The 23,223-nt window shown below is 47.0% G+C and overlaps 1 protein-coding gene across 1 annotated transcript in view; it reads left to right on the top strand.

The window, feature by feature from the left end:
* Nucleotides 1-23,223, top strand: part of vipr1b (vasoactive intestinal peptide receptor 1b) — a 180,860-nt gene that overhangs the window by 72,209 nt on the left and 85,428 nt on the right. The window contains exon 4 of the mRNA XM_046354956.1: nt 11,130-11,230. Within this exon, the coding sequence (XP_046210912.1) occupies nt 11,130-11,230 (101 nt within the window). The remainder of the gene's footprint in view (nt 1-11,129; nt 11,231-23,223) is intronic.

Here is a 23,223-nt window from a genome sequence, read left to right as displayed (position 1 = left end):
TGAAGCGCCAGATGAGTGAAGGGCCAGATGAGTGATGAGTGAAGGGCCAGATGAGTGAAGAGCCAGATGAGTGAAGAGCCAGATGAGTGAAGGGCCAGATGAGTGAAGAGCCAGATGAGTGAAGGGCCAGATGAGTGATGAGTGAAGGGCCAGATGAGTGAAGAGCCAGATGAGTGAAGAGCCAGATGAGTGAAGAGCCAGATGAGCGATGAGTGAAGGGCCAGATGAGTGAAGGGCCAGATGAGTGAAGGGCCAGATGAGTGAAGGGCCAGATGAGTGATGAGTGAAGGGCCAGATGAGTGAAGGGCCAGATGAGTGAAGGGCCAGGTGAGCAAAGGGCCAGATGAGTGAAGAGTGAAGAGCCAGATGAGTGAAGAGTGAAGAGCCAGATGAGCAAAGGGCCAGATGAGTGAAGGGCCAGATGAGTGATGAGCAAAGGGCCAGATGAGCAAAGGGCCAGATGAGTGAAGAGTGAAGGGCCAGATGAGTGATGAGTGAAGGGCCAGATGAGTGAAGGGCCAGGTGAACAAAGGGCCAGATGAGTGAAGGGCCAGGTGAACAAAGGGCCAGATGAGTGAAGGGCCAGGTGAACAAAGGGCCAGATGAGTGAAGGGCCAGGTGAACAAAGGGCCAGATGAGTGAAGGGCCAGGTGAACAAAGGGCCAGATGAGCAAAGGGCCAGATGAGCAAAGGGCCAGATGAGTGAAGAGTGAAGGGCCAGATGAGTGATGAGTGAAGGGCCAGATGAGTGAAGGGCCAGAGGAGTGAAGAGTGAAGAGCCAGATGAGCAAAGGGCCAGATGAGCAAAGGGCCAGATGAGCGAAGAGGGAAGGGCCAGATGAGTGAAGAGGGAAGGGCCAGATGAGTGAAGAGGGAAGGGCCAGATGAGTGAAGAGGGAAGGGCCAGATAAGTGAAGAGGGAAGGGCCAGATAAGTGAAGAGGGAAGGGCCAGATAAGTGAAGAGGGAAGGGCCAGATAAGTGAAGGGCCAGATGAGTGAAGAGGGAAGGGCCAGATGAGTGAAGGGCCAGAGGAGTGAAGAGTGAAGAGCCAGATGAGCAAAGGGCCAGATGAGCAAAGGGCCAGATGAGCGAAGGGCCAGATGAGTGAAGAGGGAAGGGCCAGATGAGTGAAGAGGGAATGTGCCAGATGAGTGAAGAGGGAAGGGCCAGATAAATGAAGAGGGAAGGGCCAGATAAGTGAAGAGGGAAGGGCCAGATGAGTGAAGAGGGAAGGGCCAGATAAGTGAAGAGGGAAGGGCCAGATGAGTGAAGAGGGAAGGGCCAGATGAGTGAAGAGGGAAGGCCCAGATAAGTGAAGAGGGAAGGGCCAGATGAGTGAAGAGGGAAGGGCCAGATGAGTGAAGAGGGAAGGGCCAGATAAGTGAAGAGGGAAGGGCCAGATAAGTGAAGAGGGAAGGGCCAGATAAGTGAAGCGGGAAGGGACAGATAAGTGAAGGGCCAGATGAGTGAAGAGGGAAGGGCCAGATAAGTGAAGGGCCAGATGAGTGAAGAGGGAAGGGCCAGATAAGTGAAGAGGGAAGGGCCAGATAAGTGAAGAGGGAAGGGCCAGATAAGTGAAGAGGGAAGGGCCAGATGAATGAAGAGGGAAGGGCCAGATAAGTGAAGAGGGAAGGGCCAGATAAGTGAAGAGGGAAGGGCCAGATGAGTGAAGAGGGAAGGGCCAGATAAGTGAAGGGTCAGATGAGTGATGAGTGAAGAGCCAGATGAGCAAAGGGCCAGATGAGTGAAGGGCTAGATGAGTGAAGGGCCAGATGAGTGAAGGGCCAGATGAGTGAAGGGCCAGATGAGTGATGAGTGAAGGGCCAGATGAGCAAAGGGCCAGATGAGTGAAGGGCCAGATGAGTGAAGGGCCAGATGAGCAAAGGGCCAGATGAGTGATGAGTGAAGGGCCAGATGAGCAAAGGGCCAGATGAGTGATGAGTGAAGGGCCAGATGAGTGAAGGGCCAGATGAGTGATGAGTGAAGGGCCAGATGAGCAAAGGGCCAGATGAGTGAAGGGCCAGATGAGTGATGATTGAAGGGCCAGATGAGTGAAGGGCCAGATGAGTGATGAGTGAAGGGCCAGATGAGTGTTTGGAATGATACAGCTCTTAAAAAGTTAAATGGATTTTGGCAAATTGACGTGTCTCCAAATATCCTCAGATGAAGTAAATCTGTTTCTCTCTGAGACAGCCCTCTGACCCGAGAATTTAAGTACTTAAATAATGATCCACTTTTCAATTAACATCATAGGACATTACTTCAAACTTTTTTGGGAAATAATCTAGATTAACATGAGTGTGTGTGTGAGCGTGAATATGTGTGTATGAGTGTGACACATGCTCCTTAAAAACATCTCCTTATAAGACTGATGCATTCTGGGTAAAGCTACCATATTGGTGCAATCAGTTCCTAAATGTCACTAAACATAGTTGGTATTGGCAGATCAAGCTGTGGTGACAATATATTGACTATTGTATGTTCCTGTTTAGGCAAGTATTCGATAACGATGTGGATTTATTGAATGGTCCTCTTTTAAAACCAATTTGCGTCGACTGTCGTCATGGAGGTGTTCTCTAACTGGAGAAACATTCATCCATGTGCCACAGCAATGTCTGGTTCGCCCTTTTCTTCTATCAGGAGAGATGAACAGAGTCCCACTGCCACAGCAATGTCTGGTTCGCCCTTTTCTTCTATCAGGAGAGATGAACAGAGTCCCACTGCCACAGCAATGTCTGGTTCGCCCTTTTCTTCTATCAGGAGAGATGAACAGAGTCCCACTGCCACAGCAATGTCTGGTTCGCCCTTTTCTTCTATCAGGAGAGATGAACAGAGTCCCACTGCCACAGCAATGTCTGGTTCGCCCTTTTCTTCTATCAGGAGAGATGAACAGAGTCCCACTGCCACAGCAATGTCTGGTTCGCCCTTTTCTTCTATCAGGAGAGATGAACAGAGTCCCACTGCCACAGCAATGTCTGGTTCGCCCTTTTCTTCTATCAGGAGAGATGAACAGAGTCCCACTGCCACAGCAATGTCTGGTTCGCCCTTTTCTTCTATCAGGAGAGATGAACAGAGTCCCACTGCCACAGCAATGTCTGGTTCGCCCTTTTCTTCTATCAGGAGAGATGAACAGAGTCCCACTGCCACAGCAATGTCTGGTTCGCCCTTTTCTTCTATCAGGAGAGATGAACAGAGTCCCACTGCCACAGCAATGTCTGGTTCGCCCTTTTCTTCTATCAGGAGAGATGAACAGAGTCCCACTGCCACAGCAATGTCTGGTTCGCCCTTTTCTTCTATCAGGAGAAATGAACAGAGTCCCACTGCCACAGCAATGTCTGGTTCGCCCTTTTCTTCTATCAGGAGAGATGAACAGAGTCCCACTGCCACAGCAATGTCTGGTTCGCCCTTTTCTTCTATCAGGAGAGATGAACAGAGTCCCACTGCCACAGCAATGTCTGGTTCGCCCTTTTCTTCTATCAGGAGAGATGAACAGAGTCCCACTGCCACAGCAATGTCTGGTTCGCCCTTTTCTTCTATCAGGAGAGATGAACAGAGTCCCACTGCCACAGCAATGTCTGGTTCGCCCTTTTCTTCTATCAGGAGAGATGAACAGAGTCCCACTGCCACTCTACATCTATTCAACTGAGTTGTTGGCTCATGGCATTTTCACCTGTTGTATCTAGCGCATATGACAAATATAATTGGATTTGATATTTCATGCTGATTATCCATATTCCTGCCAGAGAGACATTACTTAGAGCCAGTCAGTGGCTGTGCTCTGCCAGCCTGTCAGAGGTCTTGGAAGGAAAGGAGAGACGATGAGACAAAGAGGTTCCATCTCACACAGACGGCAACGACAGGCGTGATGTGACAGGATCGATACCAGGGAATAAAATGTTTTATGGATTGGCTGGATTCCTGTTAGTTTACAGAAAACAATAATCACTCCCCAGCAGTGTTTGATTTACAATTATTGTATTCCATTTCTTAATGAACAACAGCTCTCTGCTCTCAAAATATTCTGTCTAAACTTTATTAACTGATTGAAATGAACTCTGTGCAGACAGAACCAGTGGACTGGACAGAGCTGATTGATCGGTGTTCTCTATTTGTTTCCTTTTTCCTGACTTTCCCCATTAGAACAACACACTCCCTCTGAATCCATCTAATCTCCCCAGAACGTTGCTACTCCATCTAAACTCTGGGGGAGTTGGCTACTCCATCTAAACTCTGGGGGTTGGCTACTCCATCTAAACTCTGGGGGAGTTGGCTACTCCATCTAAACACTGGGGGAGTTGGCTACTCCATCTAAACTCTGGGGGAGTTGGCTACTCCATCTAACTCTGGGGGAGTTGGCTACTCCATCTAAACTCTGAGGGAGTTGGCTACTCCATCTAAACTCTGGGGGAGTTGGCTACTCCATCTAACTCTGGGGGAGTTGGCTACTCCATCTAAACTCTGAGGGAGTTGGCTACTCCATCTAAACTCTGGGGGAGTTGGCTACTCCATCTAACTCTGGGGGAGTTGGCTACTCCATCTAAACTCTGGGGGAGTTGGCTACTCCATCTAAACTCTGGGGGTTGGCTACTCCATCTAAACTCTGGGGGAGTTGGCTACTCCATCTAAACACTGGGGGAGTTGGCTACTCCATCTAAACTCTGGGGGAGTTGGCTACTCCATCTAACTCTGGGGGAGTTGGCTACTCCATCTAAACTCTGAGGGAGTTGGCTACTCCATCTAAACTCTGGGGGAGTTGGCTACTCCATCTAACTCTGGGGGAGTTGGCTACTCCATCTAAACTCTGAGGGAGTTGGCTACTCCATCTAAACTCTGGGGGAGTTGGCTACTCCATCTAACTCTGGGGGAGTTGGCTACTCCATCTAAACTCTGGGGGAGTTGGCTACTCCATCTAAACTCTGGGGGAGTTGGCTACTCCATCTAAACTCTGGGGGAGTTGGCTACTCCATCTAAACTCTGGGGGAGTTGGCTACTCCATCTAAACTCTGGGGGAGTTGGCTACTCCATCTAAACTCTGGGGGAGTTGGCTACTCCATCTAAACTCTGGGGGAGTTGGCTACTCCATCTAAACACTGGGGGAGTTGGCTACTCCATCTAAACTCTGGGGGAGTTGGCTACTCCATCTAAACTCTGGGGGTTGGCTACTCCATCTAAACTCTGGGGGAGTTGGCTACACCATCTAAACTCTGGGGAGTTGGCTACTCCATCTAAACTCTGGGGAGTTGGCTACTCCATCTAAACTCTGGGGGAGTTGGCTACTCCATCTAAACTCTGGGGGAGTTGGCTACTCCATCTAAACTCTGGGGGAGTTGGCTACTCCATCTAAACTCTGGGGGAGTTGGCTACTCCATCTAAACACTGGGGGAGTTGGCTACTCCATCTAAACTCTGGGGGAGTTGGCTACTCCATCTAACTCTGGGGGAGTTGGCTACTCCATCTAAACTCTGGGGGTTGGCTACTCCATCTAAACTCTGGGGGAGTTGGCTACTCCATCTAACTCTGGGGGAGTTGGCTACTCCATCTAAACTCTGGGGGAGTTGGCTACTCCATCTAAACTCTGGGGGAGTTGGCTACTCCATATAAACTCTGGGGGAGTTGGCTACCCCATCTAAACTCTGGGGGAGTTGGCTACTCCATCTAAACTCTGGGGGAGTTGGCTACTCCATCTAACTCTGGGGGAGTTGGCTACTCCATCTAAACTCTGGGGGAGTTGGCTACTCCATCTAAACTCTGGGGGAGTTGGCTACTCCATCTAAACTCTGGGGGAGTTGGCTACTCCATCTAAACTCTGGGGGAGTTGGCTACTCCATCTAAACTCTGGGGGAGTTGGCTACTCCATCTAAACTCTGGGGGGGTTGGCTACTCCATCTAAACTCTGGGGGAGTTGGCTACTCCATCTAAACTCTGGGGGAGTTGGCTACTCCATCTAAACTCTGGGGGAGTTGGCTACTCCATCTAAACTCTGGGGGTTGGCTACTCCATCTAAACTCTGGGGGAGTTGGCTACTCCATCTAAACTCTGGGGGTTGGCTACTCCATCTAAACTCTGGGGGAGTTGGCTACTCCATCTAAACTCTGGGGGAGTTGGCTACTCCATCTAAACTCTGGGGGTTGGCTACTCCATCTAAACTCTGGGGGAGTTGGCTACTCCATCTAAACTCTGGGGGAGTTGGCTACTCCATCTAAACTCTGGGGGAGTTGGCTACTCCATCTAAACTCTGGGGGAGTTGGCTACTCCATCTAAACTCTGGGGGAGTTGGCTACTCCATCTAAACTCTGGGGGTTGGCTACTCCATCTAAACTGTCCTGGAGGTTGGTACTCTATATAAACTGAACTCCATCTAAACGCTCAAGCAGTGAATTCATGCAAATGTCAGCTCCAGAGTGTTAGATGAAAGCAGGCTGATGATGTCAGCTCCAGAGTGGTAGATGAAAGCAGGCTGATGATGTCAGCTCCAGAGTGGTAGTGGAAGCAGGCTGATGATGTCAGCTCCAGAGTGGTAGATGAAAGCAGGCTGATGATGTCAGCTCCAGAGTGGTAGTGGAAGCAGGCTGATGATGTCAGCTCCAGAGTGGTAGTGGAAGCAGGCTGATGATGTCAGCTCCAGAGTGGTAGATGAAAGCAGGCTGGTGATGTCAGCTCCAGAGTGGTAGATGAAAGCAGGCTGATGATGTCAGCTCCAGAGTGGTAGATGAAAGCAGGCTGATGATGTCAGCTCCAGAGTGGTAGATGAAAGCAGGCTGATGATGTCAGCTCCAGAGTGGTAGATGAAAGCAGGCTGATGATGTCAGCTCCAGAGTGGTAGTGGAATGCAGGCTGATGATGTCAGCTCCAGAGTGGTAGATGAAAGCAGGCTGATGATGTCAGCTCCAGAGTGGTAGATGAAAGCAGGCTGATGATGTCAGCTCCAGAGTGGTAGATGAAAGCAGGCTGATGATGTCAGCTCCAGAGTGGTAGTGGAATGCAGGCTGATGATGTCAGCTCCAGAGTGGTAGATGAAAGCAGGCTGATGATGTCAGCTCCAGATTGGTAGATGAAAGCAGGCTGGTGATGTCAGCTCCAGAGTGGTAGATGAAAGCAGGCTGATGATGTCAGCTCCAGAGTGGTAGATGAAAGCAGGCTGATGATGTCAGCTCCAGAGTGGTAGATGAAAGCAGGCTGATGATGTCAGCTCCAGAGTGGTAGATGAAAGCAGGCTGATGATGTCAGCTCCAGAGTGGTAGATGAAAGCAGGCTGATGATGTCAGCTCCAGAGTGGTAGATGAAAGCAGGCTGATGATGTCAGCTCCAGAGTGGTAGATGAAAGCAGGCTGGTGATGTCAGCTCCAGAGTGGTAGATGAAAGCAGGCTGATGATGTCTGCTCCAGAGTGGTAGATGAAAGCAGGCTGGTGATGTCAGCTCCAGAGTGGTAGATGAAAGCAGGCTGATGATGTCTGCTCCAGAGTGGTAGATGAAAGCAGGCTGATGATGTCAGCTCCAGAGTGGTAGATGAAAGCAGGCTGGTGATGTCAGCTCCAGAGTGGTAGATGAAAGCAGGCTGATGATGTCTGCTCCAGAGTGGTAGATGAAAGCAGGCTGATGATGTCAGCTACTGAGTGGTAGATGAAAGCAGGCTGATGATGTCAGCTCCAGAGTGGTAGATGAAAGCAGGCTGATGATGTCAGCTCCAGAGTGGTAGATGAAAGCAGGCTGATGATGTCAGCTACTGAGTGGTAGATGAAAGCAGGCTGATGATGTCAGCTCCAGAGTGGTAGATGAAAGCAGGCTGATGATGTCAGATCCAGAGTGGTAGATGAATGCAGGCTGATGGGGTTTCTGGCATTATACGACTCTGGACCCTGTGACACTCACAAAGTATCAGTTTGAACTGGTCCGGAACCGCTCAAACATCGAAGAGTTAAACAGACACTGCTGATCAACAATGCCTTCCATCCAGACTGACAGTCAGTTTAAAGAGACAAAGAGAGACACAGAGAGACAAAGATAGAGAGAGAGAACACTGCCTACGATAGAACACAACCTACTAAAGAACACTGCCTATGATAGAACACAACCTACTATAGAACACTGCCTATGATAGAACACAACCTACTATAGAACACTGCCTATGATAGAACACAACCTACTATAGAACACTGCCTATGATAGAACACAACCTACTATAGAACACTGCCTATGATAGAACACAACCTACTATAGAACACTGCCTATGATAGAACACAACCTACTATAGAACACTGCCTATGATAGAACACAACCTACTATAGAACACTGCCTATGATAGAACACAACCTACTAAAGAACACTGCCTATGATAGAACACAACCTACTATAGAACACTGCCTATGATAGAACACAACCTTCTATAGAACACTGCAGGGTAACCTCTACCTGTATCCTGTGTTCTCTAGGTAACCTCTACCTGTATTATGTGTTCCCTAGGTAACCTCTACCTGTATCCTGTGTTCTCTAGGTAACCTCTACCTGTATTATGTGTTCCCTAGGTAACATCTACCTGTATTATGTGTTCCCTAGGTAACATCTACCTGTATCCTGTGTTCTCTAGGTAACATCTACCTGTATTATGTGTTCCCTAGGTAACCTCTACCTGTATCCTGTGTTCTCTAGGTAACCTCTACCTGTATCCTGTGTTATCTAGGTAACATCTACCTGTATCATGTGTTCCCTAGGTAACCTCTACCTGTATCCTGTGTTCTCTAGGTAACATCTACCTGTATCCTGTGTTATCTAGGTAACATCTACCTGTATTGTGTGTTCTCTAGGTAACATCTACCTGTATCCTGTGTTATCTAGGTAACCTCTACCTGTATCCTGTGTTCTCTAGGTAACCTCTACCTGTATTATGTGTTCCCTAGGTAACCTCTACCTGTATCCTGTGTTCTCTAGGTAACATCTACCTGTATCGTGTGTTCTCTAGGTAACCTCTACCTGTATCCTGTGTTCTCTAGGTAACATCTACCTGTATCCTGTGTTATCTAGGTAACATCTACCTGTATCCTGTGTTATCTAGGTAACATCTACCTGTATCATGTGTTATCTAGGTAACATCTACCTGTATCATGTGTTATCTAGGTAACATCTACCTGTATCATGTGTTATCTAGGTAACATCTACCTGTATCCTGTGTTATCTAGGTAACCTCTACCTGTATTATGTGTTCCCTAGGTAACATCTACCTGTATCCTGTGTTCTCTAGGTAACATCTACCTGTATCCTGTGTTATCTAGGAAACATCTACCTGTATCCTGTGTTATCTAGGTAACCTCTACCTGTATTATGTGTTCCCTAGGTAACCTCTACCTGTATCCTGTGTTCTCTAGGTAACATCTACCTGTATCATGTGATCCCTAGGTAACATCTACCTGTATCATGTGATCTCTAGGTAACCTCTACCTGTATCCTGTGTTCTCTAGGTAACATCTACCTGTATCATGTGATCTCTAGGTAACCTCTACCTGTATCCTGTGTTCTCTAGGTAACATCTACCTGTATTATGTGTTCCCTAGGTAACCTCTACCTGTATCCTGTGTTCTCTAGGTAACATCTACCTGTATCCTGTGTTCTCTAGGTAACATCTACCTGTATCCTGTGTTCTCTAGGTAACCTCTACCTGTATCCTGTGTTCTCTAGGTAACATCTACCTGTATCCTGTGTTCTCTAGGTAACATCTACCTGTATCCCGTGTTCTCTAGGTAACCTCTACCTGTATCCTGTGTTCTCTAGGTAACATCTACCTGTATCCTGTGTTCTCTAGGTAACCTCTACCTGTATCCTGTGTTCTCTAGGTAACATCTACCTGTATCCTGTGTTATCTAGGTAACCTCTACCTGTATTATGTGTTCCCTAGGTAACCTCTACCTGTATCCTGTGTTCTCTAGGTAACATCTACCTGTATCGTGTGATCTCTAGGTAACATCTACCTGTATCCTGTGTTCTCTAGGTAACCTCTACCTGTATCCTGTGTTCTCTAGGTAACCTCTACCTGTATTATGTGTTCTCTAGGTAACATCTACCTGTATCCTGTGTTCTCTAGGTAACCTCTACCTGTATCCTGTGTTCTCTAGGTAACATCTACCTGTATCCTGTGTTCTCTAGGTAACCTCTACCTGTATCCTGTGTTCTCTAGGTAACCTCTACCTGTATCCTGTGTTCTCTAGGTAACCTCTACCTGTATCCTGTGTTCTCTAGGTAACATCTACCTGTATCGTGTGTTCTCTAGGTAACATCTACCTGTATTGTGTGTTCTCTAGGTAACATCTACCTGTATCCTGTGTTATCTAGGTAACCTCTACCTGTATCCTGTGTTCTCTAGGTAACCTCTACCTGTATCCTGTGTTCTCTAGGTAACATCTACCTGTATCATGTGATCTCTAGGTAACATCTACCTGTATCATGTGATCTCTAGGTAACCTCTACCTGTATCCTGTGTTCTCTAGGTAACATCTACCTGTATCATGTGATCTCTAGGTAACCTCTACCTGTATCCTGTGTTCTCTAGGTAACATCTACCTGTATCCTGTGTTCTCTAGGTAACATCTACCTGTATCTCGTGTTCTCTAGGTAACCTCTACCTGTATCCTGTGTTCTCTAGGTAACATCTACCTGTATCCTGTGTTATCTAGGTAACCTCTACCTGTATTATGTGTTCCCTAGGTAACCTCTACCTGTATCCTGTGTTCTCTAGGTAACATCTACCTGTATCATGTGATCTCTAGGTAACATCTACCTGTATCCTGTGTTCTCTAGGTAACCTCTACCTGTATCCTGTGTTCTCTAGGTAACCTCTACCTGTATTATGTGTTCTCTAGGTAACATCTACCTGTATCCTGTGTTCTCTAGGTAACCTCTACCTGTATCATGTGTTCTCTAGGTAACATCTACCTGTATCCTGTGTTCTCTAGGTAACCTCTACCTGTATCCTGTGTTCTCTAGGTAACCTCTACCTGTATCCTGTGTTCTCTAGGTAACCTCTACCTGTATCCTGTGTTCTCTAGGTAACCTCTACCTGTATCCTGTGTTCTCTAGGTAACATCTACCTGTATCCTGTGTTCTCTAGGTAACCTCTACCTGTATTATGTGTTCCCTAGGTAACCTGTCCAAGACATGTACCTCAGAGGGTTGGACTGAACTGCACCCACTGGACATCGCCCTGAACTGTGGTTATAACTCCAACAACACTGGAGATGACGTGAGTACATCTCCCCCCCGTGCCTCCTGTCTGCTTGTCTGGCACTTACTGAATAATGATGTTTGTCTGAATGTTAGTGCTCAGCACTTTGCGCTATTTGCGGTCGGTTTGATTTCATTGTTTGTTTGTTTTTTACATGAAACAATCTATGCATTATGTGAGTTGAATGCTGTTCCGGAGGGTTGAAGCATGCATCAGAGCACCAGCTGTTCCGGAAGACTGTGTGATCACGCTCTCTGCAGCCGATGTGAGCAAGACCTTTAAATAGGTCCACATTCACAAGGCCGCGGGGCCAGACGGATTACCAGGACGTGTACTCCAAGCATGTGTGGACCAACTGACAAGTGTCTTCACTGACATTTTCAACCTCTCCCTGACCGAGTATGTAATGCCTACATGTTTCAAGCAGACCACCATAGGACTGTGCCCAAGGAAAAGAAGGTAACCTGTCTAAATGACTACCGCCCCGTAGCACTCACGTCGGTAGCCATGAAGTGCTTTGAAAGGCTGGTCATGGCTCACATCAACACCATCATCCCAGAAACCCTAGACCTACTCCAATTCACATACCGCCCCAACAGATCTACAGATGACGCATCCTCAATCGCACTCCATGCTGCCCTTTCACACCTGGACAAATATGAACACCCTGAAGGCTATTCATTGACTACAGCTCAGAGTTCAACACCATAGTGCCCACAAAGCTCATCACTAAGTTAAGGACTCTGGACTCCTGGACTTCCTGATGGGCCACCCCCAGGTGGTAAGGGTAGGCAACAACACCTCCACCACACTGATGCTCAACACTGAGGCCACTCAGGGGTGCATGCTTAGTCCCGTCCTGTACTCCCTATTCACCCACCACTGCATAGCCAAGCACGACTCCAACATCATCAATAAGTTTACTGATGACACAACAACGATGAGACAGCCTATAGAAAGGAGGTCAGAGACCTGGCAGTGTAGTGCCAGAACAACAACCTCTCTTTCAATGTGAGCAAGACAAAGGAGCTGATCGTAGACTACAGGAAAAGGCAGGCCCCCATTTACATCGACTGGGTTGTAGTGGAGCGGGTCGAGAGTTTCAAGATCCTTGGTGTCCAAATCACCAACGAAATATCATGGTCCAAACAGACCAAGACAGTCGTGAAGAGGGTTCGACAACACCTTTCCCCCTCAGGAGGCTGAAAAGATTTTGCATGGGTCCCCAGATCCTCAAAAGGGGCTTCAGCTGCACCATCGAGAGCATCCTGACCGGTTGCCACTGCCTGGTATGGCAACTGCTCGGCATCTGCCCGTAAGGCGCTACAGAGTGTATGTAGTGCGTCCAGCCCAGTACATCACTGGGGCCAAGCTTCCTACCATATACAGTGTGGCAAAAAAGTATTTAGTTAGCCACCAATTGTGCAAGTTCTCCCACTTAAAAAGATGAGAGAGGCCTGTAATTTTCATCATAGGTACACTTCAACTATGACAGACAAAATGAGAAGAAAAATAATTCAGAAAATCACATTGTAGGATTTTTAATGAATTTATTTGCAAATTATGGTGGAAAATAAGTATTTAGTCAATAACAACAGTTTATCTCAATACTTTGTTATATACCCTTTGTTGGCAATGACAGACGTCAAACATTTTCTGTAAGTCTTCACAAGGTTTTCACACACTGTTGCTGGTATTTTGTCCCATTCCTCCATGCATATATCCTCTAGAGCAGTGATGTTTTGGGGCTGTTGCTGGGCAACACGGACTTTCAAATCCCTCCAAAGATTTTCTATGGGGTTGAGATCTGGAAACTGGCTAGGCCACTCCAGGACCATGAAATGCTTCTTACGAAGCCACTCCTTCGTTGCCCGGGCGGTGTGTTTGGGATCATTGTCATGCTGAAAGATCCAGCCACGTTTCATCTTCAATGCCCTTGAGAATGGAAGGAGGTTTTCACTCAAAATCTCACGATACCTGGCCCCATTCATTCTTTCCTTTTACAAGGATCAGTTGTCCTGGTCCCTTTGCAGAAAAACAGCCCCAAAGCATGATGTTTCCACCCACATGCTTCACAGTAGGTATGGTGTTCTTTGGATGCAACTCAGCATTCTTTGTCCTCCAAACACGACGAGTTGAGTTTTTACCAAAAAGTTCTATTTTGGTTTCATCTGACCATATGACATTCTCCCAATCTTCTTCTGGATCATCCAAATGCTCTCCAGCAAACTTCAGACGGGCCTGGACATGTACTGGCTTAAGCAGGGGAACACATCTGGCACTGCAGGATTTGAGTCACTGGCGGCGTAGTGTGTTAATGATGGTAGGCTTTGTTTGTCTAGGACCAAAATTCTCCCCCCAACTCATAAAACTGCTGAAAAATGTATCAAATGGCCACCTACCGACTATTTACATTGACACAGCCCCCTACCTTTGTTTTCTCATTGTTTATTATCTATGCATAGTCATTTTACCCCTACCTACATGTACAAAATAATTTGACTAACCTGAACCCTTGCACATTGACTCGGTACCGGTACCCCCTGTATATAGCCTCCACATTGACTCTGTACCGGTACCCCCTGTATACAGCCTCCACATTGACTCTGTACCAGTACCCCCTGTATATAGCCTCCATATTGACTCTGTACCGGTACCCCCTGTATATAGCCTCCATATTGACTCTGTACCGGTACCCCCTGTATATAGCCTCCACATTGACTTTGTACCGGTACCCCCTGTATATAGCCTCCACATTGACTCTGTACCGGTACCCCCTGTATACAGCCTCCACATTGACTCTGTACCAGTACCCCCTGTATATAGCCTCCACATTGACTCTGTACCGGTACCCCCTGTATATAGCCTTCACATTGACTCTGTACAGGTAACCCCTGTATATAGCCTCCACATTGACTCTGTACCAGTACCCCCTGTATATAGACTCCATATTGACTCTGTACCGGTACCCCCTGTATATAGCCTCCACATTGACTCTGTACCTGTAACCCCCGTATATAGCCTCCACATTGACTCTGTACCGGTACCCCCTGTATATAGCCTCCATATTGACTCAGTACCGGTACCCCCTGTATATAGCCTCCACATTGACTGTACCGGTACCCCCTGTATATAGCCTCCACATTGACTCTGTACCGGTACCCCCTGTATACAGCCTCCATATTGACTCTGTAACGGTACCCCCTGTATATAGCCTCCACATTGACTCTGTACCGGTACCCCCTGTATATAGCCTTCACATTGACTCTGTACCGTAACACCCTGTATATAGCCTCCACATTGACTCTGTACCGTAATACCCTGTATATAGCCTCCACATTGACTCTGTACCGTAATACCCTGTATATAGCCTCCACATTGACTCTGTACCGTAATACCCTGTATATAGCCTCCACATTGACTCTGTACCGTAACACCCTGTATATAGCCTCCACATTGACTCTGTACCGTAATACCCTGTATATAGCCTCCACATTGACTCTGTACCGTAATACCCTGTATATAGCCTCCACATTGACTCTGTACCGTAATACCCTGTATATAGCCTCCACATTGACTCTGTACCGTAGTACCCTGTATATAGCCTCCACATTGACTCTGTACCGTAATACCCTGTATACAGCCTCCACATTGACTCTGTACCGTAATACCCTGTATATAGCCTCCACATTGACTCTGTACCGTAATACCCTGTATACAGCCTCCACATTGACTCTGTACCGTAATACCCTGTATATAGCCTCCACATTGACTCTGTACCGTAATACCCTGTATATAGCCTCCACATTGACTCTGTACCGTAATACCCTGTATATAGCCTCCACATTGACTCTGTACCGTAATACCCTGTATATAGCCTCCACATTGACTCTGTACCGTAATACCCTGTATATAGCCTCCACATTGACTCTGTACCGTAATACCCTGTATATAGCCTCCACATTGACTCTGTACCGTAATACCCTGTATATAGCCTCCACATTGACTCTGTACCGTAATACCCTGTATATAGCCTCCACATTGACTCTGTACCGTAACACCCTGTATATAGCCTCCACATTGACTCTGTACCGTAATACCCTGTATATAGCCTCCACATTGACTCTGTACCGTAATACCCTGTATATAGCCTTCACATTGACTCTGTACCGTAATACCCTGTATATAGCCTCCACATTGACTCTGTACCGTAATACCCTGTATATAGCCTCCACATTGACTCTGTACCGTAATACCCTGTATATAGCCTCCACATTGACTCTGTACCGTAACACCCTGTATATAGCCTCCACATTGACTCTGTACCGTAATACCCTGTATATAGCCTCCACATTGACTCTGTACCGTAATACCCTGTATATAGCCTCCACATTGACTCTGTACCGTAATACCCTGTATATAGCCTCCACATTGACTCTGTACCGTAATACCCTGTATATAGCCTCCACATTGACTCTGTACCGTAATACCCTGTATACAGCCTCCACATTGACTCTGTACCGTAATACCCTGTATATAGCCTCCACATTGACTCTGTACCGTAATACCCTGTATACAGCCTCCACATTGACTCTGTACCGTAATACCCTGTATATAGCCTCCACATTGACTCTGTACCGTAATACCCTGTATATAGCCTCCACATTGACTCAGTACCGTAATACCCTGTATATAGCCTCCACATTGACTCTGTACCGTAATACCCTGTATATAGCCTCCACATTGACTCAGTACCGTAATACCCTGTATATAGCCTCTGTATTGTTATTTTTATTGTGTTACTTTTTTTATTTTTACTTTACTTTATTTTGTAAATATTATCTTACTCTTTCTTGAACTGCTTTCTTGGTTAAGGGCCTGTACCTGCTGTATTCATAACATTTGATTTGATTTGTAATTGCTGCCAAAGGTGCTTCAACAAACTACTGAGTAAAGGGTCAGAATACTTATGTAAAATAGTATATTTCATATTTACATTTTTATAAATTAGCACAAATGTCTAAAAAAAGTGTTTGCTTTGTCATGGGGTTTGAGTGTTGAATTGATTAGGGGGGAAAAGTATTTAACATTGTAGAATAAGGCTGTAACCTAACAAAATGTGGAAAAAGTCAAGGGGTCTGAAAACTTTCTGAAGGTACTGTATACATACAGCACCAGTCAAAAGTTTGGACACACCTACTCATTCAAGGTTTATTTTATTTGACTATTTTCTACATTGTAGAATAATAGTGAAGATATCAAAACTATGAAATAACACATACGGAATCATGTAGTAACCACAAAAGTGTTAAACAAATCAAAATATATTTGAGATTCTTCAAAGTAGCCACCCTATGCCTTGATGACAGCTTGGCACACTCTTGGCACTCTCTCAACCAGCTTCATGCAGTAGTCACCTGGCATGCATTTCAATTAACAGGTGTGCCTTGTTAAAAGTTCATTTGTGGAATTTCTTTCCTTCTTAAGAAAGGGCGTTAGTGTGTGAGTGGTCGCATCTGCACGTCGCTCCAACGGGTAGTATAACTTTTTCATTATATTTCATTATATCACAACGGTTTGATTTGTCTTATCCTAGCAATTTCTTCTCAGCTAGCTACATAGACGTCTTTGTATCAAAGATAATTGCGTAATTATCGTATTTCGCCGTCCTAACGTAGTCTTCACTAGCCAGCTAGCTAACGTCCACTGATTAGCTGCACTGGGAAAACTATTACACTCAACTGAACGACTTGATTAGTTTAGTGTTAGCTAGCTACATAGCTGTCTTTGCTGTCTTCGTATCATCGTATCCAAGATAATTGTGTTGTTTAGGTTTAGAGTGTGTAGTCTTAGAGTGATTATCTTAATTTACCGAGGTTAGCTAGCCAGCTATTTGTCGTCCTTAACGTAGGTGACTCTGCTAGCTAGCCAACAGCTAGCCAACGCTAGCCAACGTCTTCTGTATAGAACTCAACTACCCGGTCGCATTCACAGGTTGTATCACATTTTCACTTCATTTCATTACAGTACAACGGTTTGATTTGTTTGATCGTAGCTAGCTACTTAGCTAGCTACATAGCCGTCTTTGTATCAAAGATAATTGTGTAGTCTAGAGCGATTTTCTAGGTTCGCTAGCCATCTATTGTCGTTCTTTTAACGCAACGTAACGTAAACAACACTGCTAGCTAGCCTGCTAGCCCCCGAATAGCAACACTGCAGAAACTATTACACTCAACGGAACGACTTGATTAGTGTAGTGTCAACAACGCACCCACTGCCAGCTGGCCTACTTCAGCAGTACTGTATCATTTTAATCATTTTAGTCAATAAGATTCTTGCTACGTAGCTTAACTTTCTGAACATTCGAGACGTGTAGTCCACTTGTCATTCCAATCTCCTTTGCATTAGCGTAGCCTCTTCTGTAGCCTGTCAACTATGTGTCTGTTTATCCCTGTTCTCTCCTCTCTGCACAGACCATACAAATGCTCCTCACCGCGTGGCCGCGGCCACCCTACTCTGGTGGTCCCAGCGCGCACGACCCACGTGGAGTTCCAGGTCTCCGGTAGCCTCTGGAACTGCCAATCTGCGGTCAACAAGGCAGAGTTCATCTCAGCCTATGCCTCCCTCCAGTCCCTCGACTTCTTGGCACTGACGGAAACATGGATCACCACAGACAACACTGCTACTCCTACTGCTCTCTCTTCGTCCGCCCACGTGTTCTCGCACACCCCGAGAGCGTCTGGTCAGCGGGGTGGTGGCACCGGGATCCTCATCTCTCCCAAGTGGTCATTCTCTCTTTCTCCCCTTACCCATCTGTCTATCGCCTCCTTTGAATTCCATGCTGTCACAGTTACTAGCCCTTTCAAGCTTAACATCCTTATCATTTATCGCCCTCCAGGTTCCCTCGGAGAGTTCATCAATGAGCTTGATGCCTTGATAAGCTCCTTTCCTGAGGACGGCTCACCTCTCACAGTTCTGGGCGACTTTAACCTCCCCACGTCTACCTTTGACTCTTTCCTCTCTGCCTCCTTCTTTCCACTCCTCTCCTCTTTTGACCTCACCCTCTCACCTTCCCCCCTACTCACAAGGCAGGCAATACGCTCGACCTCATCTTTACTAGATGCTGTTCTTCCACTAACCTCATTGCAACTCCCCTCCAAGTCTCCGACCACTGCCTTGTATCCTTTTCCCTCTCGCTCTCATCCAACACCTCCCACACTGCCCCTACTCGGATGGTATCACGCCGTCCCAACCTTCGCTCTCTCTCCCCCGCTACTCTCTCCTCTTCCATCCTATCATCTCTTCCCTCCGCTCAAACCTTCTCCCACCTATCTCCTGATTCTGCCTCCTCAACCCTCCTCTCCTCCCTCTCTGCATCCCTTGACTCTCTATGTCCCCTATCCTCCAGGCCGGCTCGGTCCTCCCCTCCCGCTCCGTGGCTCGATGACTCATTGCGAGCTCACAGAACAGGGCTCCGGGCAGCCGAGCGGAAATGGAGGAAAACTCGCCTCCCTGCGGACCTGGCATCCTTTCACTCCCTCCTCTCTACATTTTCCTCCTCTGTCTCTGCTGCTAAAGCCACTTTCTACCACGCTAAATTCCAAGCATCTGCCTCTAACCCTAGGAAGCTCTTTGCCACCTTCTCCTCCCTCCTGAATCCTCCGCCCCCTCCCCCCCCTCCTCCCTCTCTGCAGATGACTTCGTCAACCATTTTGAAAAGAAGGTCGACGACATCCGATCCTCGTTTGCTAAGTCAAACGACACCGCTGGTTCTGCTCACACTGCCCTACCCTGTGCTCTGACCTCTTTCTCCCTCTCTCTCCAGATGAAATCTCGCGTCTTGTGTCGGCCGGCCGCCCAACAACCTGCCCGCTTGACCCTATCCCCTCCTCTCTTCTCCAGACCATTTCCGGAGACCTTCTCCCTTACCTCACCTCGCTCATCAACTCATCCCTGACCGTTGGCTACGTCCCTTCCGTCTTCAAGAGAGCGAGAGTTGCACCCCTTCTGAAAAAACCTACACTCGATCCCTCCGATGTCAACAATTACAGACCAGTATCCCTTCTTTCTTTTCTCTCCAAAACTCTTGAACGTGCCGTCCTTGGCCAGCTCTCCCGCTATCTCTCTCTGAATGACCTTCTTGATCCAAATCAGTCAGGTTTCAAGACTAGTCATTCAACTGAGACTGCTCTCCTCTGTATCACGGAGGCGCTCCGCACTGCTAAAGCTAACTCTCTCTCCTCTGCTCTCATCCTTCTAGATCTATCGGCTGCCTTCGATACTGTGAACCATCAGATCCTCCTCTCCACCCTCTCCGAGTTGGGCATCTCCCGGCGCGGCCCACGCTTGGATTGCGTCCTACCTGACAGGTCGCTCCTACCAGGTGGCGTGGCGAGAATCTGTCTCCTCACCACGCGCTCTCACCACTGGTGTCCCCAGGGCTCTGTTCTTGGCCCTCTCCTATTCTCGCTATACACCAAGTCACTTGGCTCTGTCATAACCTCACATGGTCTCTCTTATCATTGCTATGCAGACGACACACAATTAATCTTCTCCTTTCCCCTTCTGATGACCAGGTGGCGAATCGCATCTCTGCATGTCTGGCAGACATATCAGTGTGGATGACGGATCACCACCTCAAGCTGAACCTCGGCAAGACGGAGCTGCTCTTCCTCCCGGGAAGGACTGCCCGTTCCATGATCTCGCCATCACGGTTGACAACTCCATTGTGTCCTCCTCCCAGAGCGCCAAGAACCTTGGCGTGATCCTGGACAACACCCTGTCGTTCTCAACTAACATCAAGGCGGTGGCCCGTTCCTGTAGGTTCATGCTCTACAACATCCGCAGAGTACGACCCTGCCTCACACAGGAAGCGGCGCAGGTCCTAATCCAGGCACTTGTCATCTCCCGTCTGGATTACTGCAACTCGCTGTTGGCTGGGCTCCCTGCCTGTGCCATTAAACCCCTTCAACTCATCCAGAACGCCGCAGCCCGTCTGGTGTTCAACCTTCCCAAGTTCTCTCACGTCACCCCGCTCCTCCGTTCTCTCCACTGGCTTCCAGTTGAAGCTCGCATCCGCTACAAGACCATGGTGCTTGCCTACGGAGCTGTGAGGGGAACGGCACCTCAGTACCTCCAGGCTCTGATCAGGCCCTACACCCAAACAAGGGCACTGCGTTCATCCACCTCTGGCCTGCTCGCCTCCCTACCACTGAGGAAGTACAGCTCCCGCTCAGCCCAGTCAAAACTGTTCGCTGCCCTGGCCCCCCAATGGTGGAACAAACTCCCTCACGACGCCAGGACAGCGGAGTCAATCACCACCTTCCGGAGACACCTGAAACCCCACCTCTTTAAGGAATACCTAGGATAGGTTAAGTAATCCCTCTCACCCCACCCCCCCTAAGTTTTAGATGCACTATTGTTAAGTGACTGTCCCACTGGATGTCATAAGGTGAATGCACCAATTTGTAAGTCGCTCTGGATAAGAGCGTCTGCTAAATGACTTAAATGTAAATGTAAATGTCTTAATGCATTTGAGCCTATCAGTTGTGTTGTGACATGGTATGGGTGGTATACAGAAGATGGCCCTATTTGGTAAAAGACCCATTCCATATTATGGCAAGAACAGCTCAAGTAAGCAAAGAGAAACAACAGCCCATCATTACTTTAAAGCATGAAGGACAGTCAATATGGAAAATGTCAAAAACTTTGAAAGTTTCTTTAAATGCAGTTGCAAAAACCATCAAGTGCTATGGTGAAAATGGCTCTCATGAGGACCACCACAGGAAAGGAAGACCCAGAGTTACCTCTGCTGCAGAGGATACATTCAATAGAGTTACCAGCCACAGAAATTGCAGCCCAAATAAATGCTTCACAGAGTTCAAGTAACAGACACATCTCAACATCAACTGTTCAGAGGAGACTGCGTGAATGGTCGAATTTCTGCAAAGAAACAACTACTAAAGGACACCAAAAATAAGAAGAGACTTGCTTGGTACAAGAAACATGAGCAATGGACACATTAGACCGGTGGAAATCCATCCTTTAGTCTGATGAATCCAAATGTGCCATTTTTAGTTCCAACCGCCATGTCTTTGTGAGACGCAGAGTAGGTGAACGGGTGATTTCCACATGTGTGGTTCCCGTCTGTCTGTCTGTCTGTCTGTCTGTCTGTCTGTCTGTCTGTCTGTCTGTCTGTCTGTCTGTCTGTCTGTCTGTCTGTCTGTCTGTCTGTCTGTCTGTCTGTCTGTCTGTCTGTCTGTCTGTCTGTCTGTCTGTCTGTCTGTCTGTCTGTCTGTCTGTCTGTCTGTCTGTCTGTCTGTCTGTCTGTCTGTCTGTCTGTCTGTCTGTCTGTCTGTCTGTCTGTCTGTCTGTCTGTCTGTCTGTCTGTCTGTCTGTCTGTCTGTCTGTCTGTCTGTCTGTCTGTCTGTCTGTCTGTCTGTCTGTCTGTCTGTCTGTCTGTCTGTCTGTCTGTCTGTCTGTCTGTCTGTCTGTCTGTCTGTCTGTCTGTCTGTCTGTCTGTCTGTCTGTCTGTCTGTCTGTCTGTCTGTCTGTCTGTCTGTCTGTCTGTCTGTCTGTCTGTCTGGTACTTATTGAATAAATCAGAATAAAAGTCTGCCTGCTCAGGAATAGAACCCAGTAGCGAAGCATCAACGACAGTGAGGAGAGAGAAGAGAGAACAATCTCTTTAGTTTCTCTGTGGTTGGCAGTCAGTCTGGTTTGACTAGAAATGGTCATGAGGATCTCCTGGTGTCGTGGATCTCTCTCTATATCTGTCCCTTTCCGTTGTGGCTCATCATCGTTACCTCAGCCGCTAGCCGCAGCAGATCACAGCTCAATCTAATGTCTCTATTATCTTTTCTACATCTACAAGTCAATGAGCGGACTGATTGGCTGTATCCCAATGACAATGGGGGGCTTTACTTGGCTGATGCATATGTATTGAAAATGAAATTATGGATTAGATAATAGAATAGTGTGTGATTGTTTTCTCTATATGATGTCATGAAGACCTCTTATGACGTTGATGTGAATATTTCCATTCACTTCAATCCTACAGAGTCTGATCAACCTACTGATGGAATATTCATTGATGGGGTGTCAAACTCCTTTTCCCTGCTGGCTACATTCAGTTTCAAAGACTGTTAGCAAGTTGGACAGAGTGAAGAGACTGTAAATGACTGTTATGAGTGAGAAGACTGTAAAAGTAGGTCCATTATAATTTCTACACAGTTTTCATTATTTGGTTTAAGTCATTTCAGTATTGATTGAGATTGTTCCCCCGCCCCCCCCCCCCCAAAAAAAAGAATGAATATATGCTGGATTGAATGGGCTCCGAGGCCAGATGTTTATAGACTGTCTGCAGGATACAGAAACACTCTGAATAACACACAGACCTAAAGTGTACTGAACCAGAAACACAGAACCAGAGTGTTCCAGAATGATAGAGAACCACACTGTTCAAGAATGATAGAGAACCACACTGTTCAAGAATGATAGAGAACCACACTGTTCAAGAATCATAGAGAACCACACTGTTCAAGAATCATAGAGAACCACACTGTTCAAGAATCATAGAGAACCACACTGTTCAAGAATGATAGAGAACCACAGTGGTCCAGAATGATAGAGAACCACAGTGCTCTAGAATGATCGAGAACCACAGTGTTCCAAATTGAAAGAGATCCACAGTGTTCCAAAATTATAGAGAACCACAGTGTTCCAAAATGATAGAGAACCACATTGTTCCAGAACCACACACACTGTTCCAAAATTATAGTGAACCGCAGTGTACCAGAACTTCAGTATCCATCCTGTTTGTTGAGAAAGAACAGAACGTTGTTGATCCACATTGACAAGATTAGGTCACTTCTCTTTGTCTTTCTCTCCTCATCACATTTCCTCCAAGGCTTCAGACAGTCAGTGCAATCTAAGGGCTCTAATCTTATTGATCAGCATGAATGCAAACACATTAGCAGCTGGAGGCTGCTCTGCTCCAGGCTGCTCTGGAG

The sequence above is a fragment of the Oncorhynchus gorbuscha genome, linkage group LG07, assembly GCF_021184085.1.
Source record: "Oncorhynchus gorbuscha isolate QuinsamMale2020 ecotype Even-year linkage group LG07, OgorEven_v1.0, whole genome shotgun sequence".
In the NCBI taxonomy this organism is placed as follows: domain Eukaryota; kingdom Metazoa; phylum Chordata; class Actinopteri; order Salmoniformes; family Salmonidae; genus Oncorhynchus; species Oncorhynchus gorbuscha.
The sequence above is the reverse complement of the archived record's forward strand: the minus strand, read 5'-3'. Positions and strand labels throughout refer to the sequence as shown.